The sequence below is a fragment of the Passer domesticus genome, chromosome 8 (genome assembly GCF_036417665.1).
Source record: "Passer domesticus isolate bPasDom1 chromosome 8, bPasDom1.hap1, whole genome shotgun sequence".
Lineage (NCBI taxonomy): Eukaryota > Metazoa > Chordata > Aves > Passeriformes > Passeridae > Passer > Passer domesticus.
The window spans coordinates 27,453,234-27,477,002 of NC_087481.1; the positions used below are offsets into that span (position 1 = coordinate 27,453,234).

Consider the following 23,769-nt stretch of genomic DNA (forward strand, 5'->3'; position numbering starts at 1 on the left):
ACACACCTAATTCATAACTGGTTTTCCAGGGATACTCTTCATGCAAATCCAGCACGGGAAAGTTTGGAAACTGCTTTGCCTGGTTAAAAATGAGGCTTTTCTAAAACAGAATCATCCAGCACCGTTTGGGAAGGAATCCTAAAGCTATTCCTGGAAATTTAACCAGGGAAAAAGCCATCTCAGCCTCATATCAGGCATTTCTTACTCATTATTGGAGAAACCCTGCTAACTTCTCTTTTATAATGAACATAAATAAAAGATACAGAAGAGCAGTTTATATCTTTCTTAGGGGCCCTCAAATACTTCTTACATAGATAATTCTTCCCTAAGCAATAATTGTAAAATTTACATCGCCTGCACAAGTCCTAAGGATGGCAGGCCCTGATATATGATATGGATGATAAATCTGAAGGAAATTCCACTTTGTTTTTACTTTATTTGTACCCTGTCATTTAAATTGAGGTTGGGAATTGATGAGAGCATTCTATGCCTTGGAGAGGAAACATTCTTGGCTCTGATGTCGAGGAAGTTTATTAATTTGGACAAACTCTTAGACAAACCTGTCATGTTCAGAGATAAGTAGTTTGCAAATAATACAATTGGAGGCAAAGCCTTTATTTGATCAAAAAAGAAATAGAAAATAATTCTGCTGATCTCCATATCAGGATTTTTTGATATTCACCTCAAGAAAACTATATTTGAGTGGGGACAGAATTAACAATTCTGTGATTCCATTTTCAGACCTTCTTTCCTTCCGTGAGAAGTTAAAAAGAAGTATCTTCCAACCCTCTCACCCCTCCAAGCTATGAAGAGGATATTGCCACCTGGACTGCAAAGAAATTTTGGAGAGAAGACCCTCAGGTGAAGGGAAGTGTAATTTGGTAGCTTGTCAATAATTACACTAATGAGAAAAAATTCCAATAAGCCTGGAGATGAGACAAAGAAAAACTGTTAAAACTCCAAAATAAAGCTGAAAGGGAAAGCTCCCAAAATGAAAACCTCATACATCACAAAAGAGAACAGAAAATATGAGCACTTCATGCAGAAATTAAGAGTAAAACACGGACATTTAAGGAACATCCTTGACAAACAGATAGAACTGTTTAGCTTGGGAAAGCCCTCTAAGACCAGCAAGTTCAACCCTTCCCCAGCACTTCCAAGGCCACCCTGACCAGTGTCCCCAAGTGCCACATTCACATGGCTTTGCACACCTCCAGGGATGGGGATTCCAAAGCTCCCTGGGCAGCCTCTGCCAAGGTCTGAGCACCCTTTGCTGTTTTGCAGAGCCAGAAGTTGTCCCCTCAACATCCTCATAATGAGAACTTATTTATTTGTATCTCTTATTTAGGAATTACCATCTGTTCCAAACCTTGGATTGAAAACTGGGATCAATCTATTGCTTTATGAGAATTCCTTAATTCACCCCTTCCCTTTTAGCACATGAAATCAAAGCCTCTATAGGGAATATTATCCATGCTAAGCCACACAAGCACTGAAAGTTTGGGAGGTTTCCATAATAAAAGAGCTGCTGTGGGAAGAAAAGCCTTCTCTCCAAGAGGAGGAAATCTGTCTGGACAAACTCCTCTTGTGCAAACTGGAATTCACAGATCAGCTGGAATTTGTAAGGATTTCTTATACAAAATACAGAACTTTTGAGGAAAATAGCAATAGGCAGTGTCTCTAATTAGAACTTGGAAAGAAAATAATTTGAGAAGTTCTTTCAAGGAGGAAGATCAAATTATGGATCTGTGTATATTGTTCTCTTTCATATATTTGGGAATATTCCCTCTAGCTTCCTTCTTGCTGTATAATGGAATTCACGTGCACTAGAGACAAGGAGTAACAGACACAGATCCAAGGAGTAACAGAAAATTTACAGCAATTAATGAATTCTCTGTATGCTACTCAAGAAGTAAATCCTTGTTTAAATTATTTTGATTCAGAGCTTCCTGTTTGCTCTAAGGCAGGGAATTAATTCAAGTGTCATGGGAGACAGAGCCTCTGAATTATGACTGATTTTCTAAGATGGCCAAAATCCCCAAGTCTGACTTCCAGGATTAAACACAAAGCACTGAAATTACAGAATCATGGAATGGTTTGGGTTGGAAAGGACCTTAAAGTCCATCCTGTTCCACCCCTGCCATGGGCAGGGACACCTTCCACTGTCCCAGGCTGCTCCAAGCCCTGTCCAACCTGGCCTTGGGCACTGCCAGGGATCCAGGGGCAGCCACAGCTGCTCTGGGCACCCTGTGCCAGAGCCTGCCCACCCTGCCAGGGAAGGAGATGAGATTCCCTCAGTTCCCTGAGGTTCCCACTACTTTTCAACTGTTGCTTCTTTCCGTGACCTTCAAGGAACAGCAGAGTTCTGCATCCAGTTTGATCTCTGCCTCCAGTGCCCAGAGCACTGGCTTCAGTCTCAGATGCCCTTCCAAGGGTGATGGCACCTCTGACTCCTCAGGAAATGTGGCCCCAAACCAGTCCTGAGCTCTGCAGGGCTTGAATGATCCCTGCTTTTTTCCTGAAGTGTTCATTGCAGAAGGAATAGGCACAGTCAGATTGAAGGAATAGATCTTGGATTCATGGCTTTCGGAGAAACCCTCCCAGAGCCAGGTGACCTCTGATCTTCCCTGAACAGCTGGATGGGTGACAGCTTCTCCTGGACTTCCAAAGGAGTTTGGTAGCCTGATGGTTGAGTCTTCACAGCAAGAAAAAAAAAAAAAAAAAGGAATCTGGACTCTGCCAGTAAAATTTCTGAGTACCCCAAAGTGACCATGACCACAACACACCCTGGTGCTGCTTCAGACATTAAAAAAAGGGAGGTTGGAGCTGGAGGTTGGGAACATCCCCATGATGACTGAGAACTTTCAAGAACACCTAATTCCCAAATGGATTTCTAAACTAGGCACTTAGCTGTTCTGCTTTGCCAGGCAGACAGTTTCTGAGTGCTGGATGAATATTTTCAGGATGAGACATTAGTATTTGGAGGTTGGAATCCCCCTTATTTCACATAAGGCACACTAAACACAATGAGCTCCTGCTTCATCTCTCTAAATCAACTGACATGCACAAGCCAAAACTCAAGAGTACAGAAGGCTTCTTCTTTCTTCTGACAAAAGCCACATGTATTTATTGCAAACTTCTCCCTCTGAAAGATGAAGACAGGAATTCTTGTTGTGAAATTGTAACCAAACACAGCCCTATTTGTGAATACAAATTGAACTTGGACTTTTCCTTTACATGCCACTTTGCCCGTCGACAACTAAAAGCCCGTTACTTGGGAAATAAAAGCATTTTCCTGCCTGCTAAATTAATGCATCCTTAATTGTTTGTTGTGTCAGATTGTTAACGGTGACAGGTCGTGTTTTCCAGGGGAAACCCACAAGCCTGTTAATACTCCAGGTCATAACTCAGAACAACAATAATCTGGGAAGCACAGCTGAGCATTTTAAACAATCAGAGGCATTCCAGGGAGGAGTAATGGAAAGGTGACAGCCAGGCCACCCCATTCCACGGAAAGCCAAGGTGCTGGGTGAGGGCATAAGTGGCTCTGGATTAATTTTGATAGAATTAGCAGTCTCTCAAAGTCAAATGGTGTCACTATGACTGTCACCACACCACATGAATCAGTTAAATCAGCCTTGGGGCTTAGAAAAGAGAAACCTCAATTACTCTGTGCCACAGCAGTCTTGTCAAAGCTCTCTTAAGCCCTTTGGTAATGACACAGAAAAACAAGCAAGAAAAAATCCAAAAATCTTAAACCCACCCCCAAAAAAATTCAGGTGTGTGGGACCACGGACTTTGCAAATGCAAAAATGAGCTCAAAAAACTTCATTGATGATGATGATGGGGTTTTCTCTAAAGAATATCAGGGATCAAAAGGAGAGCCAATATCACAATGTATCATATCCCAAACTCCGGTGGATTTTAGGGCAGGCACAGAGCATTGGCCTGCCCTGGTGGCAGCTGTGGAGGAAGGGGGTCCAAGATGAAGAATCCAGGAACTGGAAAGGAAAGAGCGAGATGTCTTCTCCAGTATGAGAGGAAATGACCTGAAGTTGTGCCAGAGGATGTTTATCTTAGATATTAAAGTAAATATCTTCACCAAAAGCATTGTGAAATACTGGAACAGCTTCTCAGGAAGTGGTGGAGTCCTTATCCCTGGAAGTGTTCAAGACACATGTGGATGTGGCACTCGAGGACATGGTAGTGGTGGATAGTTGGGTTTGATGACTTCAGAGGTCTTTTCCAACTTTAAGTATTCTGTGACATTCGTAAGTATGGGAAAGGCATCCAGAGGAAATGCTGCTCCCCACAAGTGTGAGGCTGGGGCTGCTGGACCCACAAGCTCACGTGGGAGGTGTCCTGTTCTCCTCCAAACTCCTGGAGATACCAGAATGGGAAGAAAAGTCCATTTTAATGTGTCTCCCTAGGCCAAGGAAGATCCTGTCAGGGCTGGAGATTCCTGAGCCTTGCTGAGCTCCATGGAGAAAAACATCCCCTGTTTTCTGAGAACAAGAGAGTCATCATGTTGAGACAAAAAGCTTTCAAGGCAGTCTGGGATAAATTTCTTCCTGAAAGCATCAACAATTTCCAAGCATAGCAACCTTTCCCAGCTGAGGTATTCCAGGATTTTATACACTATTATTTAAAAACTCATGACCAGAAGTTATGCCCCTTTGCTTTCATGTCATAAAAGCTAAAAATCTTTGTTCACACAGAGTTTGGCTGGGAAATATTGAAGTTCTGGGGTGCTGGCCTCAATTTCTGAACCAGTATCACTGGATGAAGCTACAAACACTGAACTTAGGTGAGTATGAAAGACCAATACAAATGTTCTCTTTTTCCCACTCTGTGAGGGCTTTTTGGTAATCTTTATGCTTCAAAGGTATGGATTAAATAACCACATTTAAATTGTCAGTGCCTGAGGAACACCAGCTCCTGAGATCCCATGCAACTGGAACTTATCTGGGGATCCTATGACTGTTGTTCACAAAACCAAGCCACAAATGCCAATTATCTATGTGGCAACTGAGGATGAAAATTCTCCTGGACTGGTTTTGTGTGGCAAGGTTCTGGTACTGAGGGGTTATAAGGGTGGATTCTCTAAGGAGCTGCTGGAAGAACCAACAGTGCCAACACCGAGGGATCCAGGATAAACCTGCTACTGACCAGGCAGAGATGGTGATGCCTCTAGGATAACTGGTTTGAGAAGGAAAATTGATATTGTGCAGTTGTAATTGTGACTGCAGAAGAGTGGAGTGAGAGCATGGGAGAGGAGCAGCTCTGCAGACACCCAGGCAGGGCAGGAAGAGGGGCAGGGGAGCTGAGGTTCCATGGGGAAGCCCATGAGGAGGCAGCTGTGCCCCTGCAGCCCATGGAGGCTGCAGAGCTCCTCCTGCAGCTCCTGCAGGAGCCCACACCAGAACACAGGGATGCTGAGAGAGGTGGGAAGCCCATGCTGGAGCAAGGACTTGTGGATGTATGGAGAGAGAAGCCCATGCTGGGGCAGGCTTGCTAATAGTCCTAAGGACCTGTGAGGAACCCACACTGGAGCCTTTTCCTGAAGGACTGACCCATGGGAGTGGATCCACATGGGAGTGGTTCACGAAGAGCTGCAGCCCATGGGATGGACTCACACTGGAGCAGCTCAGGGAGAACTGTCTCCTGTGGGATGGACCCCAAGCTGGAGCAGGGGAAGGACTCTACCTCCTCTCCCTGAGGAAGAAGCAGGAGCACAAACGACACAAGTCCCCATTCCCATCTCCTGTGCCACTGGAGGGAGGGGTGGTGGGAAGATGTTCTCAAGATTTGTTTTTCTTCCCATTACCCTGTTCTCATTTTGTGGGTAATAAGATCAATGGATTCCCCAAGTTGTTTTGCCCATGACGATATTTGGTGAGGGATCTCTCCCTGTCCATATCTCCACTCCTGAGTCTTTCCTTATATTTTTTTTCCCTGTCCAGCTGAGGAGGACAGGGCTAGAGCAGAGTCAAGCCACCAAATCTCACTGAAAAACAAACAAACAAACAACCCTGCAACAATTACAATCAAAACCCCCACACCAGTAAAGTCTTTTCCCTCTGAATGCCTTTCAAATTTAAAAAGACCCCAAGCAAATACAGGAAATAAAATCCAAAAGCTGACTTTAAGTAGGTTTGACTCTAATAGCTGGTTTCATGTTGGATGGAAAGGGATCAGGTTGGATATGTTACCAACTAAAATATGTTAATGGGATTTAAATGACATTGTACCTGCCTGGGGAATTAATTTTGGGATTTTAGGCGAACTGCAACAAGGCATCTGGTGACATCACCAGTTTTCTGTAGGCACTAATGGAACTCAAAAAAAAAAAGCAGAGCTGGATGACAAGCAGCAGGTGAATGAGCTTGGGAAGCAGTTGTTTTGTAATTGTAGAATTATTTTTTTTCCCCCCTAGAAATACACTGCTGCTTCCTGATACAAACTAGTTAAAAAGCAAAATTCCTCCATTAAATGGCACCACTTGGACCAAGGATCTGTGTCCTCAGAAGGGTTTGGCATGGTACCAACCAGGACCTTTGAGTGAGTCATGAACCTCCTCCAGGAGGAGCCTGTCAAACAGCAGGAGCACATCCAGAAGAGCTGCAAATCAAGGGAATTGTAAAGACACAAGGAAGCCTGGCAAATCAGTCACACCCACTGTTTCCTGGCATGGAAAAGGCCTGGAGATTTAATGGCTTGGTTGAGCTGCCTTGTTTCATCCATTTGTTTGCAAAATGAAAGCCAAGGAGCTTATCCAGCCTTTTTTGTAATCCTGGCAAGCCCAGCTCTTAACCCTTTCCAGCTGCTGGCACCAGAAGCTTTGGTCAGCTGAGTTCTATTGCTGGACAATTTTAAGAAGAAAGGTGCTCCACAACTGGCAGAAAATATAAATTGCAGAAAGCAGCTCCAGGCAGGTAAGGGACAGTGACAAAAACCCCAAACCTGGCAGAGGGAAAATGCTGAAGCTACAGAGTGTGCCCACATCTCGCTCCGAGAACAATGCACACACACCTGCAGCTACAAAATTCCAGGGCAAAACATCTGGTAAGAAATCATAGAGCCATGGAACAAACAAGGCTGGAAAAGATCTCCAAGATGATCAAATCTGCTCTGTGACTGATCCTCATGCCAGAGCACTGAGTGCCACCTCCAGCCCTTCTTTGGACACCTCCAGGGATGGGGACTCCAAAGCTCCCTGGGCAGCCCCTGCCAATGGGATTGAGGGAGGAGATGAGATAGGAGGGGGTGGAGTTCTTAAAGTGGATTTTGTTATTAGAACCAGTAACAAGAACTTCAAGAGGTGCTCAACAGCACAGTCCAGGGACAGCTCTAAAGGAGCCCTCCATGGTGTATTTTGGGTAGTTTTTCCAGAGCTGAGCTTCAAACACCATATCTCAGTTCACATACAACTATTTTCTGCTAAGCACTGTGCCATGATTAACAGGATTTCCTTTCAAAACCCCAACTATCACCTTCAGAATGTTAGAATTAATCTGCTGGCCACTTAATCCTGGGGCAAAGTGAATGAATCTCTCTCTAGATGAAAGGAAAAGGAATGAGCTTTTCAGTCCCCCTTTTTTTTTACACCTCAGAGAGTATTTCAGGAGCGTAACACAGCCTGAACCAACTTGCAAGTCTTTAATTTACATCTTCAGATTTCCCAGCTGAGAGTTTGAGATCAAAACCACCAAACTCACAGCTGTGAGAGCACTTCATGAAGAACAAACCCACAAGAGCAGATTTTTCATGAAAAAGGTGGAGATTGTTATAATTACTCCATGTTGCCATTAAATTGTATAAAAGCTTTCTTGATATTTTTGGGTGTGTGTGGAAATTCTGAGTAAATCCTGAGTAAGGAAGGCTAAGATTGTAAGGTGAAGAAGCTAAAAAGAGCACGAGATAAAATAAATAAATGAGATTTTCTTCTGTGATGAGGAGCACAGGTCCAAATCCCAGAATCTTCATGATCACTCTGTTGCAATGTGTCAGAGATAGTTCTGTTTCAATCTCAAATCCTTCTAGAACAGCCCAGATATAGCATTCCTGTTATTAATTATTATTGAAATTCTTTTAGATCTGCCCTTATACACCAGGTAAGATGTACAGAGAGATTTCTTGCCACCTGTGCTATTATTCCATGGCAGAGCTGCTGCATTCCCAGGTACCTTGCACAATCCAGTTGCAAATTTTAAGGAAAAAGAATTCCATTGCCTCTGCCTGATCAATAAACACATATGCTTAAATAGTCCACCATTATATAATATGAAAATTGAAAAAAATCACCATTTTGTTCTATTAAACACAAGTGTAAGCAGCAGTTGGTGGGGCCGGTTGTAGGGTCACAGATCCGTGCAAACATAGAAGACCTAGAGATAGCTCCTGACAAAAAATTATTGCTATTTTTGAAAGAGAGGTTGGGTTTTTCTGGAGAGCTTGACAGTCAGTTGTGGAAAAGGGCTGGATAAAGTACAATTCACTAATAAAACTTCCACATCTGGGAGAAGGGAAGAAAAGGAACAGGTATTGAACAGCACAGAGAAGAAATGGAAGATGAATAAACAAACTCTTGGCTGTTAGTGAGTAACACAAAACAGCAGCAAAACCCCTTGGTCCATGATCAAAGGCAGTGACACACAGGCTTCACCCACACCAACCAAAGGAAAACTCCCAGATTTCAGATAGGTTTGGTCACGATCCATGAAAAACACACAAGCAGACCACATGGAGGTAGCCAGTGCTGTCCAGCCCCTTCACACTCTGATGCCTCAGTTTTCAGTTTTTCTATTTTTCCAATTCTGTGCTGCTTTAGTGTGTAGTTCTGAGCTTCACATGAAGGGATGGTGAGCTCTCTGCACAGAGTAGGGAGACAAGACAATTCTTTCTGTAGCTGGGGACCAAGGACAAATGATCCAAATGTCAGGCCCAAGAGCACAAACAACGTGAGCTGAAGAGAGGAAAACAAGCAGGATGGGACTTCATAACCTAAAGCTGTAAGTGAACAATTAACTCCAATATGCAAATGGAGCAGAACTGATCACAGTGAGAGACCCCATGACCAGTTGTCCATTTTGTGACCATTTGGGTTCACCTTGGGTGCAGCCCTGGCTGGGCTCTTGGGCTGCCCAAGGTGGATCCATGGAGGCCTTTTAATAAATCCCTGCTTTATTCTTTAGCTCTGTCTGGCCTCTGTTCTGGGTCAGCCTTCTCAAGGCCCCAGCAGGACACTCACCCCGTCGGGTCTGCCGTCCGAGGCCGTGACGATGAGGATGTAGCGGTCAGTGCTCTCTCTGTCCAGGGGCTTTCCCAAGGCCAGCAGGCCAGAGCTGCCAATGAAACAACACCAGGACACGTTAGCAGGGTACCTGGGAGAGGTCTATGAGCACCTGAGCTCCACCACCTTGCTGACACCAAAGCTCCTCTTTAAGAGCTTTTAGGCTTTCTGTGGGTGAAAGCCAAGAAAAGCTATGAGCCAATTCCTAATGCTCTTCACTTGAATACAGGAATAATCCTGGATAAAAACATCAGCCTGTCTCAGGAGGTTTAGGTATTTAGGTTCACAATCTTTCCCTCACTCCAAATGAGAATTATTTTGCACCAGAATTAATAATCCCCAAGTTACTTCTGTCCCATCATTTATTGTGGGAATTCGGCTCACCACCCTCCCTTTCTCCTGCAAGGAAAAGGATACTTTGAATTGCAAATAATAATTAATAGCTAATAATAGGTAAAATAAAGGGTAGTGGGCCAGGCACAGACCAATCTGTTGCTAACATTTCATAACAAACCCTCTCTTTCTCACTCTATTTAAGCGGGAATTCAATTTAAGGAAAATGCAGTTCTTAAACTATGCTCAAAAGGCTTTTCACTACAGGCTAAACCATAACAAGTCAGGAAATTAAAGCAAAAATTGTCCCTGCCATTAGTCAGGAGCTGACAGGTAAAAGGGTTTTAATTAATCCCTGGCCACTCTTTTAAATGGAATCTTTCCACCTCAGTGAGTTTCTCTTACCTAAAGTGTTTAAAATAAATAAACAGTGGCCAGTGACAAAGCCCCGAGTGGAATTTGGCTCACAGAGCTCTCATTAATGGCTGAGAGCCCCTCGAAGGAGCAGCTGAAGGTGTCTGAGCACAACACTTTTCTCTCAGCTCCTCCATTCCCTGGGCTGACAAGTTCCAAGTCTGTTTTCCAAGGGTTTCCCACTTACCTCTGAGAGAGATTAAACACTTGCTGAGGATCTCCATTCTGAATGAGGTATTTGATGGGGTCGCCCTCTCTATCGAAAGCCTTTAGGGAAGGAAAAAAGAGGATAAAATTCAGTCAGTGGCAAAGGATTCTTTTCTTCCCTTCTATGCAGAAACTGGAGAATTAAGTTTTAGGAAAGTTTCCCACAGAGATAACACCAATCCCTGTTTCTAAGGCAATTCTGGTTATTGATGGGCTACTGAAGATAATGCTGGAGCACATCAAAATTCCTATGCTGCACAGAAATGACAATATCCTGAATGCAGGATAATAATTACTATTAATTATTAGTAATTAACTAATTATCAAACTACAGCTGCATCCAGCAGCATGAGTATGAAATTCAGGCTTTAATAATTTACTTCTATTTTTCTGCAGCTCCACACTGATTAGACTGAACTTTCAGTTTCCTTTCTTCCCATTCTTCATTTCCACTTAGCAAGATCCCTCTTTCTGTTATTTTATTCGAATCCCAATCTTTGGCTGATGCTCCAGTGAGTTCCAACTGCAGCTCTCACTCTCCACAATAACTTGCTTTTTGCAGTTTGAAGATCAGGGTAAGGCCTTCAAGATCAGACATTAACAGCACCAAAATGAAGATATTCCACCTATCACGTGGGAAGAAAATCTTTCAAAAGTTGAATAAACTACTTTTGACGTCTCTCCTGGTGCCACATGAGGCCATTTCCTCTGGTCTAAGAGAGAACAGGCCAACTGCCCTCCTTGTTCCTGTGGGCCACAACCAAAGGCAGCGTAGCTTTGAGCTGACCACCTAAAAAGCAGTTTTTGAAATAAAAGTCAAGGAAAAAAAAAAAAAAACCAAACAAAAATAACCCAACTCAAACACTCCCCAGAATTACGAACAGAAGCACAAACGATTTAAACATGCAGGCAGAGAAGGGAATGCAGTAAGAAAAAAACTTGGCTTAACAAAAATAAAAAACAGGGTCTAAGTCAGATGGAAGGGATCAGCACAAAGAAAGAGCAAGAAAAACTGGATGGGGACACAGCCAGAAGAAATCAAAGCAAAACTAGAATAGAACAGGAGAGAAGACAAAGGATAACAAAGCAATGTTTAAGTTACAGAAGGAACCTGAATAAAGCAGAAGGGATGCTGTTGAGAAGGTCAGAGAGGTAAAACTGCCCCTGTTCCAGCTCCAAACCAAATTAACTGGGGCAAAACTTCAGCTGAGAGCTGAGCAAGAGTCAGGCAGAGAAGATGTTCATAAACAGAGCCTCTTTGAATCAACTCCTGGAATTCAAGGTTGGTGAAGTCCATCCTGGTGTACAAAAGGGCTGGAGCAATCTCAAAGCCATCAGAGATTTTTTTCTGAGCACTCCCAGAGAACAAAAATGCTGGAGGGCAAACCCAAGGTCTATCCTTCCTGGAGGAATGAGCCAGGAAATCACACACCAGGCAGGTGGAGTGCAATTCCCGGAAACCCACAAATATCCAAATGATTTGTAAGTTCCCTGCAATGCCAATATGCAGATGGATGACACAGAACTGAATTTCTCCAGCACAAAAGGATACTGAAGCAATTTAATCTGATTTTCCAACAGGACATCAAGTCTCCTGAACAGGCAGAAACTGTGGATCAATAAAGTAGCTGAGCCATGGTGAAGGCTTTTCCTACTGTTTGTTGGGATATTTTCCCAAAGGAGTTCCAACAACAGTCTCCAAGTGGAGAGTGGGATTAAGCAAGAATTAAACCCATCATCAAAATGAAGGCCAGGCAGTAGTGGGTAGTGCTAGTACTGACTCAGTTCTGCTCGGGTGTGTACAGCTCTCCCAGCACTGATCAATATTCCCATCCACAACATCAATGACAGACTGGGAAAACTGTTTATAAATTCCATGGGTGGCACTGAATGACAGGAGGTGTGGGTGGAATTTGGATCTCCTTGGCCTGAGGACATGAGCAGTCAGGATCTGAGCCAAGAACACAAAACGCTCCAACCCTGAAGGCAGACCATGGAGAAGCTGGCATCTCTGAGGACGGTCCTTGATCCTAAATCACCAGAATACCATGGTTGCTCCTGTCTTTAGCCCTTTGTCCTCCTTTTACCTTCCCTGCAGGGCATCCTGCCCTCCCTTCATATTAAGTTGTCTCAGGGGTATCACTGTGGTCTGCACTCTCTCATAGCAAGTCAGAGGGCTCTCAGGAAGCCAGAAAATGACTGGCTGTCATTGATTTCATTTTTTCCTTATCCCCACAGAAAACCTTTCTAAAAAAGGGGTGAAAAGATGTTTTTAAAAACTGCTTTTACTAATTCCTTTTAAAAACTTCTGCTTTCTTTAAAAGCAAAGAACACAAAGTTCTTATGTACACAAGAAAACCACCAAAGGCAAGGGAGAAGAGCAACCTATTCCTGATTTTTTCCAGATCAATGGCATAGAGTGATTCCATAAATTGCACACAACAATTCCATGTTAGCTCCTTGTTCAGCACATAACTGGACCCTGCTAACAGCCCTATTTGTTCTGCAGGCTCCCAGAAAAATGACAGCATTTGCATATTTTAATTAATAATGGCTGGCAGAACATGAAGCCATAAATGCCTCCCAGGCATGCAATAAACTCTGAGGTTTATTTACAAATTAATGCAGTGGAGATCATTTAATATTGCATTAATCTCAAATGTTGTTAATTAAAACACCAGTCAAGACCAGCCGGGTGCGTTAGAAAATAAATAAGGGGATGAGGAAGAAATAAAGCCCTCAATCATCAGCATAAGAAATGTTAATGGACAAGAAAAAAGTGGATTTTATTTTTCTGAAGTCTAAAAGGCAAATTTAAAGCAGCTACACTTGTATTGTTATTGACTCTAATATTTTGCAGATCTTCAGATTTGATAATTTGGAAATACTTGAAAAGTTTTTCCATCACTCTGAAGGATTTTGCAACCCTCCTGCTGTATGCAGAACGACAAAATTATTACTAAGAGAGAACTATGAAAGCATAATTTCTAAACATGCACCAGCCCAAACACTGACTGGATTGATAAGACTCAGGAAAAGAAACACCAGTGTGAAAATTTACAAATGAACACACTTGTTCAATATTTGATGACTGCTGATATTCTACATTATCGATGGAACACAGGCAATAAAACCCAAACCAAGCTGCCCAAACCAGGGAACTTTGTGTTGCCTGGAAAAGGCAGCACAGGATTTCAGAAGTTTAAATACTTAGTTTATGAATGTTTAAAATGTCCTGGTGGATTTTACACAGGAGGGAATAAAGGAAGATGAGAACAGAAATATGCTGCCCACAGGAGAACTCCTTTAATAGAGATGGAGGTTTTAATGCAGGATGAGGGAGCTGGACTAGGAATTGGGCTGGGAGGGATCCTTAAATCCCATCCAGTGCCACTCCTGCCATGGGCAGGGACACCTTCCACTGTCCCAGGCTGCTCCAAGCCCTGTCCAACCTGGCCTTGGGCACTGCCAGGGATCCAGGGGCAGCCACAGCTGCTCTGGGCACCCTGTGCCAGGGCCTGCCCACCCTGCCAGGGAACAATTCCTTCCCAATGTCCCATCCATCCCTGCCCTCTGGCAGTGGGAAGCCATTCCCTGTGTCCTGGCACTCCAGACCCTTGTAGAAGTTCCTCTCCATCTTCCACATTTTAGGTTGACGACTAACAGACATACAAGTCCTGGACTAACCATTAAAGAAAAAGCCAAGAATATTTGGGATTTAAAAATCAAATATTTTTCAGAAAATGCAGGATCAGTGGTGCTGGAAAATCCCTGCCAGCCCATGGAGTCCCAATGCCCACCTTGTCCCCAGCCCAGAGCACTGAGTGCCACCTCCAGCCCTTCCTGGCACACCTCCAGGGATGGGCACTGCAAAGCTCCCTGGGCAGCCCCTGCCAAGGCCTGAGCACCCTTTCCATGCAGAAATTCCTGCTGCTGTCCAAGCTGAGCCTCCCCTGGCCCAGCCTGAGGCCCTTTCCCCTTCTCCTGTCCCTGTTCCCTGGCAGCACAGCCCGACCCCCCCTGGCTGTCCCCTCCTGGCAGGGAGTTGTGCAGAGCCACAAGGTCCCCCCTGAGCCTCCTTTGCTCCAGGCTGAGCCCCTTCCCAGCTCCCTCAGCCCCTCCTGGGGCTCCAGCCCCTTCCCAGCTCCGTTCCTTTCCCTGGCCACACTCCAGCCCCTCCAGGGGTCTCTGGCCAGGAGGGCCCAGAACTGGACACAGCCCTGGAGGTCCCTCAGCAGGGCCAGCCCAGAATGGGCTGCTTGGGGTTTAGTGAAATATTAAAGCAGATTATTCCATTGGAGCTTCACTTTCCAACCATATTTAAATCCCATCAAATCCTTCCATACTAAAACCTGCCAAGAGGTTTTTTTTCTGCCTCCAAAGATCCCTCAGGCCCCCAGCCACAGATTCCAGCACCTGTCAAGGAAACACAAATGTTTCTGTTTCTCAGCATGTTCCTGGCTCCTGTTCCTCTTTGGGGCTTCCAACCCCAAGTGTCTCTCACCAGGGAGGAGAAGGCTCCTGAACAGCCTGGCCCTTCCACCCCCCCCTCCCTGCAGGCACCACAGATGTGCCAGGAGTTAATTGGCAGCACTGAGCTAAATTAGTCATCCTCCCTCAGCACAGGTGACTGTCTGAGCTTAACCAGCCAGAATAATCCCAGTCTTTCAGCAGGAAACCATTTTAGCAGGAGCTTTCCCATCCACCTGCTTCAGTGAGTTAATTAGAACTCCTTTATTTCACTACTGCTAAACACAGCATTAAGTAAGTTCCTGATCCCTCAAAGAAACCTCAATAAAGTGTTGCCATTTATCTCCTTATTTTGCACAGCTGGTTTTGAGGCAGAATACAATGCAGTAGATAAGGAGCAGTAAATAAGCGAGGAGAGAACTGATTTTTTAACTATTAGTGCAACAAGGGGAGGTCTGGTCCTGTTTCGTGAGGACGAGGGATGTTCCTGTTCCTGGCCAGAAGCCGATGCATGATCCCTGATCCCAGAGCACAGAGTCCCACTAATCCTGGGCCTGGCAGCACTGGGATCTCTGCTCCCTGTCAGCCTGTTGTTATGCACACCAAGGGGTAGAAATACCTTCAGGCACTTTTCAAAAACAACAGGCTAGGGAAAATACCCAAAATCTTGTTGAAATTCCCCATGAACGAGGTGCTGAAGCTCCTCTCAACTGCTGGCAAATACAGAGAGAGATTCTAACACAATAAATCACAGGCCTTTCAAGCTCCCAGCCACTCACAGAATTTTTTTTAATATAACTACCACAGAATTCCAGAATGTTTTGGATTGGCAGGGACTTTGAAGATCAACTTGTTCCACACCCTGCCATGGGCAGGGACACCTTCCACCATCCCAGGCTGCTCCAAGTCCCATCCAGCCTGGCCTTGGACACTTCCAGGGATGCAGGGGCAGCCACAGCTTCTCTAGGCAGTGCCATTTTCAGCCTACAGCATCTTTTACAATATTTAAATCAAACAAAGAAGTAACAGAAATAGCCAAATGAGCCCTTTTTCTCTGCAGTCCATGTAAAAGGGGCTGCTGATCAAAACAATTTTCACTCCCTTTGAACTGCCCGTTTTCCCCCTTGGATGCAAGGAACGGCTTGTGCACGGCATGACACAGAGGGCAGGAAGGTGGAGAGGGTTTCAGCAGCCTCAGGAAGTGCCAGGGAAGGCTGTGTACCTGCAGGTTTAGCAGAACAGCGCCGATCCTCATGGCCTCGCTGACTTCCAGGCTGTACATCAGCTGTGGGAAGCGTGGGGGGCTCTGGTTGTTGGGAGGCAGCACCTCGATGTAAACAGTGGTGATGGAGCTCCTGCAGTGCAACGGGGGAAAAACCAGTCAGAATCAATAAATCCAATCCACAGGGCAACCCACAGTAGCTGCTTTACACACTGTGTGTTCTCGAGCTCTAACAGCCTCCCTTTGCTCCTCTGAAAGCTTCAGGACATATTTTTCCTTCTGGATCAAAAGGAAAGCAGGCTGCCACATTCACAAAATTCACAGAATCACTGGATTGCAAGACACCTTCAGGATCATTGAGTCCAAACCAGTCCTAACGCCTCAACTAAACCATGACACCCAGTGCCACATCCAGCCTGTTTTAAACACATACAGGAATGGCGACTCCACCACCTCTCTGGGCAGGCCATTCCAGTACTTTATCAGCCTTTCTGTAAAAAACCTTTTCCTAATATCCAGCCTATATTTCACTTGGGGCAGCTTAAGGCTGCATCCTCTTGTTCTGTCACTGCTGCCTGGAGAAAGAGACCAACCCCACCTGACCACAACAACCCTTCAGGGAGATAAAGGAACTCTGAACAGGAAGAAAAGCTCAATAATTTCCCCAAAGCAGCCCAAAGTGGTGTAATTTCAAAAACAGAGCAGTAAGATATCAGTGCATGCTCCACAACCAAACAGCTCCTGATGCACTGTGACCTTTGAAGGAGCAGCTCAAATTCCAGGCTGGTAACTGCTCCTGCCATGCACAACAGCCGCCCCTGGAGCATCCCTGCTGGCAGCCAGCTTGCTTCCTTTGCTTGGAAAAGGGAGAACAGAGAATGCTGGCAGAGAGGGAAATGCTGGGAGAAGCGAAGCACACAACTCTGCTGCAATGCTGTGGGTCAATAATCCCCTTTTCAGAGCAATAAATCCCATTTCAGAGCAGTGGCAATGCAGGAGGCTGCAAACCCTTGAGCTGCACTGAATTCCTGTCCCAAACAGACTGCAAACAGCATTCCAGGTGGAATAGTGAAGCTTCTTTGGGACACTGAAAACCCTGCACAGACCATCCTGTAAACCCACTTGATATCCAATAGCCTCAACTTGAGAAAGGGAGCCAGGAGTCCCCCTGGAGATGGGAGATTAAAAATCTGACTTCAAGGGATCTTCCTCTTGCCTCTCTGCTCCATTATCCCACCTGCCTCCCCTCCTGGATGTCAGCACAGCACCCCCACCCCTGAGAAGAGCAAGTGCTGTGCTGCAGGTGTAGCTTTCCCCCTCATAAATCCTTGGATTTAGGTTGATAAATCTCATGTTTTACAGCGGCAGGAAAGAAAACAAAGGGATTTCTCCCATTTTTTTTTGAGGTGGGGCAGGAAGAGAGTGGGAGAAGAAAATCATGAACCCAAAAAGCTGCTTCTTGTAGGGCTAGCACACTCCAGAGCTTTTTTAGAGGGGCCTACCCAAAATTACCAGACATTTATTATTGAAACAGCTGCTGTACTGACTGAGAGAGCTCATTGAATATGAAAACAACACATTACTGATCAATATTCTTAATTAGCTGCCCAAAATTGTGGCTGAACAGAGAGTCACCACTGTGCTGTTGGTGTTTCCCACTGCCCTTGACCAGCAGGTTTTGGAGGTCTGCATCATTGATGGAGCTGGGCAGAGCATTGCCAGGGCTGAGAGGAACATGTTGGAGACTGTCACACACCTCCTGACCATGCTCCAGGATAAGAAACTTCTGTCCAGAAGGACAAACAGCACCCCCAGGGCACATCCCTGAGCACAGTGACAGGATTCAGTGGCAGCACACAGGGAATGGCTTCCCACTGCCAGAGGGCAGGGATGGATGGGATATTGGGAATTAGGAATTGGTCCCTGGCAGGGTGGGCAGGCCCTGGCACAGGCTGCCCAGAGCAGCTGTGGTTGCCCCTGGATCCCTGGCAGTGCCCAAGGCCAGGTTGGACACTGGGGCTTGGAGCAGCCTGGGACAGTGGAAGGTGTCCCTGTCCTGGGACTGGATGGGCTTTAAGGTCTCTCCCAGCCCAAACCCTTCTGGGATTCTAGGAATAGGAAGCAAATTTTCTTCAAATATTTAAGGCAAAATCACAGAAGTAAAGCAGAAATAGTCTGCAAATTAAAAGCACTCTAAGATGCTTTTTTGCAATTCCAATCCATTTTTTAATGACACCTTCCATCTTTCCCCCGTGTTTTTTGTGTGGGTTATAGCCCAGTTAAGGAGCTGGCAAATTCTCCTTTAGCATGGAAAGGGGAAGGAGATGGAGCTGAGCCAAGCACTGCAGCTGGTGTTTGCAGGTGAACACACAGAGACCAGTACAGCATCTGGGAACTGCAGAGAGCTCCCAAAATCACTCCAGCATGGAAAAACAGCTTTTGTGCCCCACCAGCTGACTGAAGTCTACTGCATCCTCATCTCGGCTTAAATCATCTCCACATGGAGTGGTTTGGGTTGGAAAGGACCTAAAACTCATCCAGTGCCACCCCTGCCATGGGCAGGGACAGCTCCCACTGTCCCAGGGTGCTCCAAGCCCTGTCCATCCTGGCCTTGGGCACTTGCAGGGATCCAGGGGCAGCCACAGCTGCTGTGGACAATTATAAAATCTAGGATGAATGGATTTCCATCCATGTGGACCAACCTGTCTTGACCTGACCCAGCAGAACCGTGTATGACCAAGTGATATGAATCCCTTGTCCAGGAATCTGAGGGATTGTGAAAAGCTTAGTCTGATCTGAAATTCTTTGATTTTACAAATGTTGTCTTTTTTTTTCCAAAAAGAGAAATTGTTCTGCCTCAATATAGGAGTGGACTGTGCAGGGAGAAGGGGTAAATTCTCCAGCCCTGGAAGGTTCAACTGGATGTGGCATTATGCTGTGGTTTAGTCGACTAGGCTGAACTTGAAGATCTTGGAGGTCTTTTCCAACCTTAACAACTCCATGACATCTCACCAACTTACATGAATAATTATAATTAATAATACTCAAACCCCAAATCTCAGTTGGGACACAGCCACCCACCAACATTTTAAAATGTCATTCCATGCAAAAAAAAACAAAACAAAAAAAAAAAAAACAAAAACAAAAAAAAAAAAACACCTCAACAAACCTACACAGAAGTCCAAATTCCAATTTAAATTTGTGTTCACAAAGGCTGCAGAGCTACAATTCCTGAGCCATGCTCAGTGGCTGGGTTTTGCTTTGTGCATAAGCATGGGGGAGACTGAAATCCATCCACTTTCCTGGTGACTTTGGTTATCCTGGCAAAGCTGTCCACTTCTTATCTGCCTTGAAGACATTTTCAGAGGAGGAAGCACAGGCTCCCAACATCCATCCTCTGAAATACATCTATTTAGGCAACACAAGGATTTCTCCAGCACAAAAGGAGCTGATGGCAATCAGAGCTGTAGTGTGGAGTCACACCATGGGGATCTCAGACTCTCTGAAGGAGAATTACTGATTTTTGGCCTTCTCTCTGAAGCACTACACAAAATAAATGCATAATTGCCCTCAGTCTTCTCCTCAGCACTACCAGCAGCCTGCTACCAGCTCAAGAGGGTTTATCGAAAAAGCAAGCAGGAAGAAAAAGAGAGTGAAATTCAGCCAAGGGACTGCTAACAGATGTTAATTTTATGAACAACTTAACAGGTTGAATGGACAGTAATTATAAAATATGTGCACAACAGCATGAGCTGCTTTCTTGGAGACATGATAGAAGCAGCAGGTCCTGAGGAAAATCCAGTTACTGAAAGCCCAGTCTTGTGTTTTCTTTCCTTCTTACATTTCCCATTTGAAGAAGAGGTTTGCACTTTACAGCTGTGGGAGGTTTAAATGCTGGAACCTCCTGTTCCTCCCTTCAAGCTCTTTGGACAAGGAGGTTGTCACATTATTAGTACCTGGCCCAGAACACCAGAGACATTTTTTTGTTCCTCCACACCTTCATGAAATGACGTTTTGCCACATTTGGAACACAAACTCCACAGAAAGAGATAAGCAGGGCTTGATACCTTTGCTGGTTTTCGAACGTATAGCTCATACAATGGTTTGGGTAAAAAGGGACCTTAAAGATGATGATGCTCCCCTCCCTGCTTAAATCCTGAATTTACAGTCTGCTCTTCTTTTTCAGCTGGGGTACAAGAGAGATAATTCTGCCCCCAGGAACTTTGGTCTTAGTAGGGACACTGCACACCCTACACCTGGAGGGGCTCTCCAGCTCAGCAACGCCATTCTTTGGGATCCTTTTTGCATTTTCTGAGCAAAATGCATCTCCCTTCTCACTTGCTTTCTTCTTTCCACCTCAATGAATGAACAGACATGCACAGTGACAGCACAACTTGGAACTTTTAAATAACAGACCATGGCAAGCAAATGAAATCATGAAAACCCAGTGCTGTAAGGGGAACATCATTAAGGACCACAAATATGGGTGATATTTTTCTCCAATGTCTGGGAGGAATGATGAAGAGGATTCCATTGATATCAAAAGGTTAATTAATTATTACACTATATTATTCTATACTATATTGCATTACATCTAACTGAATCTGCCAGGCACTCAACTGCACATCATCTTGTGACTCAGCCGACAGTCAGGACACACACACACGCTCTTGGCCCTGGCAGGCCAAGGAAACAAAGCACCATCACTTTGGGTAAATACTCTCCATATTGCATTCTACTTTGGCACAACACAGGCACAGCAAACGAGATAAGCATTGTTTTTCCTTTCTCTGAGGTTCAGAGAATGTGAATCTCAGAAATCCTTGGGAAGAATTGTGCCTTGCTTTTCTTGTGAAGAGAAATGTGGCGACAAACAACTACAAAGGGCAAGAATTCTACTGCGTGTGTCACTTTTCCAGAATGAAGGCGTGGACTAGAGACATGGGGCTGTGGGGTGTGGCAGAGCTGTTACTGCTGAGCTGCTGGAGCAATTAGGGAATGCATTAATTACCTTCTCTGTGCAGGGGGGGCACTGTCAGACGCTCTGACGGTGAGGGCGTAGGAGCGCCCCACGACCAGCAGCACCCCTGGAGCGATGGTGATCAGGCCCGTGTGCTTGTTGATGGTGAAGTCCCCCTGATCCCCAGCCAGGATTTCGTACACTATCTGCCCATTGGCTCCCTCATCTGCGTCCACGGCCGTCAGCTGCAAGGCAAAACCACAGGGTCAGCAAGGGAACACCTCCACAGGCTCTGGGAAGGTGATTTCGGAGGAGGAGAGAGGAACTCCAGCATCTGGAATGCACACAGGAATGTCTAACAAAGATACAGTTGAAATTAATAGTAATAAGTGTAAAGACATCATGAAGCAGAGGAAAAACTGCTTGATAAAGATTGCAAGCCAATTATTTTAGGATACAAATTAAAAAACTTATTTAGACTGAGTTTATTCTCTGTGGGTTGGAATATATAAGACTTTCTATAAAAGCACATGGGAGAAGAAGACATTTTTTGTCTTCTTTGACATCTTTTGTGTTTCAATAGTAATGAAAGGTTTGTATTTCTTTATTTCCCATCCTTCTCTCCACTTTTCCAGGTGACAGCCCTGCTAGTGCCAGGAAGTCTCACCTCCAGGCCTGGCATTCCAAGCCCTCCTCGTGCAGAGCTGGACAGCAGTGTTTGTGTTCATATGCACCTATGGCTGTGGCAGCCAAGTGGAAGGCAAATGGCATCTGTTCCCATATGGATACACACTTGGAATCATGGAATCATTCAGGTGGGAAAAGCCCTCTAAGATGGTCAAGTCCAACTGTTAACCCAGCACTGCCAATGCCACCACTAACCCATGCTCCCAAGTTCCACGTTGTCTTTAAATCCCTTGAGAAAAATCAAAATCCTGGTATTAGACCCAAATTCTAGTGGTGAATGTAATGAAATGAGGGGGTGGTTCTTTTCCCCCTGGGAAAGGCAGTGGGTTTATCCTGTTTTTGTAGTGAGCCACGCTAAATCAAACATACACTCAGCCAGGAATTGGAGCCCAGGGAATATATTTGCTTTTAGTGAATCATGGAAGAAAATCCCAGAGTGTTTTTGGTTGGGAGGGACCTTAGAGCTCATCCCATTCCACTCCCCACCATGGGCAGGGACACCTTCTATTATCCCAGGGTGCTCCAAGCCCTGTTCAACCTGGTCTTGTTGTCTCTTCCTCCTTTAGGAGTTCTTTTGCTGATATGCAGGTTCCTCAACTGCCTTTTCATTCCATAGGAAAACACTCCCTCAAACAGCACAAGGAATGGCATAAAGTGGTCTGAGCAGCACTGGAACATCCAGGAGGCCAGAGCATTCAGCTGCACATCCAGCTGGCAGTGGAAGTTACAGGGAATGATGGCACCATGGGGTCCTCTGCTGCTCCCAGCTCCTGGTGACCAGTGGGAGGTGGGGAATGGGAAAGGGCATCAGTAGGGGTGACTGCAGAGTTTTCCTGGGATGTCCAAAGTAATCCCAGCCTCTGGAAGGATCCCTGCAGGGATCCCAGTGTGAGGATGAAAATTCAAAGGTTTCTGCCGTGGCTTTCTTGACACAAACACTCCTGCCCTGGGGCAGCAAGGATGGAGGATGGGAATGCCAGATATCAGCAGTGATGGAAAACCTCAGCACTGACTGGGAAGCCAAAGGCAGGATCTACAGCCACTCCCTGAGGCAAGGCCAGCCAAACAGCAGCCTCAGCTTCTGCCTCTGGGCTCCTCTTGTCACCTTGTGACACCAGGAGTCAGGGACAGGAACTCCCTGGTGGCCCTGTCATGCTACGATAAAAAAATCATCTATCAAACAGCACAGCATCACATCAGCTTCAGCAGCTCACAGCCTCCCACAGCAGCACCCAAGGCTGCCAAACCAGCACCCAAAACTGCCAAATCACCACCTGCAACTGCCAAACCAGCATCCCAAACTACCAAGTCACCACCTAAAGCTGCCAACCACCATCCAGAACTGCCAAACCACCAGGCAAAACTGCCAAAGAAACACCCAAAGGTGCCAAAACACCACCTACAGCTGCAAACCACCACACAAAACTGCCAAAACACCTCCCAAAATGGCCAAAACACCATCTGGAACTATCAAAACTCCTTGGCCCAAGGATATCTGAAGATTCAGAATAGCAGAAACCAAACCTTGCCACTAAAACAAGAATAAACCCCAAAGCTGAAATATCTGAGTTAATCCCATTTGCATACAACATTGAGCACCAAGGGGAGGATGTGAATTCATGTAATGGTTTGGGTTGGACGAGACCTTAAAGCTCATCCAATTCCATGGGAAGGGACACTGTCCATTAGACCAGGCTGCTCAGAGGCCCATCCAGCCTGGCCTTGGACACTTCCAGGGATAAACTCAGGGATCTAAATGGTTTCTAAAATAATCTCAATCCTTCACACACAAAGGCTCAGTGAAACAAAAAACTTCATTTAGAAAGTCATAAATATTCTCCAAACTGAGAATTAAGCCCACAATAGCTTTTAAAACAAATCCTAATTCATCTCCTACAGCATTTTGGGACACATTGTATAGTGAACATAGGATAAATGCTTAAAATGCCCCAAAAATCATGGAACAGCAGTCAACCCCTCTTAAAAATGGAAAAAAACCCCAACATTTGTGTCTCATTCTCTTATTTCTTTTGGAATTCCAAAGGAGCCATGCTATGAAAACTACAATTTAATCACTCCTTCTATAGCTGCTATACATACCTTGGTGTGTTAATTAACCTTGCAGAGACTAATTATCCACCCAAGTGACAGAGCTGTAAAAACCTTGTCTGCTGAACTTCAAAA

General features: G+C 45.1%; 1 protein-coding gene across 1 annotated transcript in view; it reads right to left on the reverse strand.

Moving 5' to 3' along the window:
- Positions 1-23,769, reverse strand: part of PCDH15 (protocadherin related 15) — a 651,760-nt gene that overhangs the window by 110,728 nt on the left and 517,263 nt on the right. Inside the window, exons 23-26 of the mRNA XM_064429942.1 lie at positions 20,950-21,143; positions 15,939-16,071; positions 10,227-10,306; positions 9,251-9,344 (exon numbers count right to left, since the gene is read on the reverse strand). Coding sequence (XP_064286012.1) covers positions 9,251-9,344; positions 10,227-10,306; positions 15,939-16,071; positions 20,950-21,143 — 501 coding nt within the window. The remainder of the gene's footprint in view (positions 1-9,250; positions 9,345-10,226; positions 10,307-15,938; positions 16,072-20,949; positions 21,144-23,769) is intronic.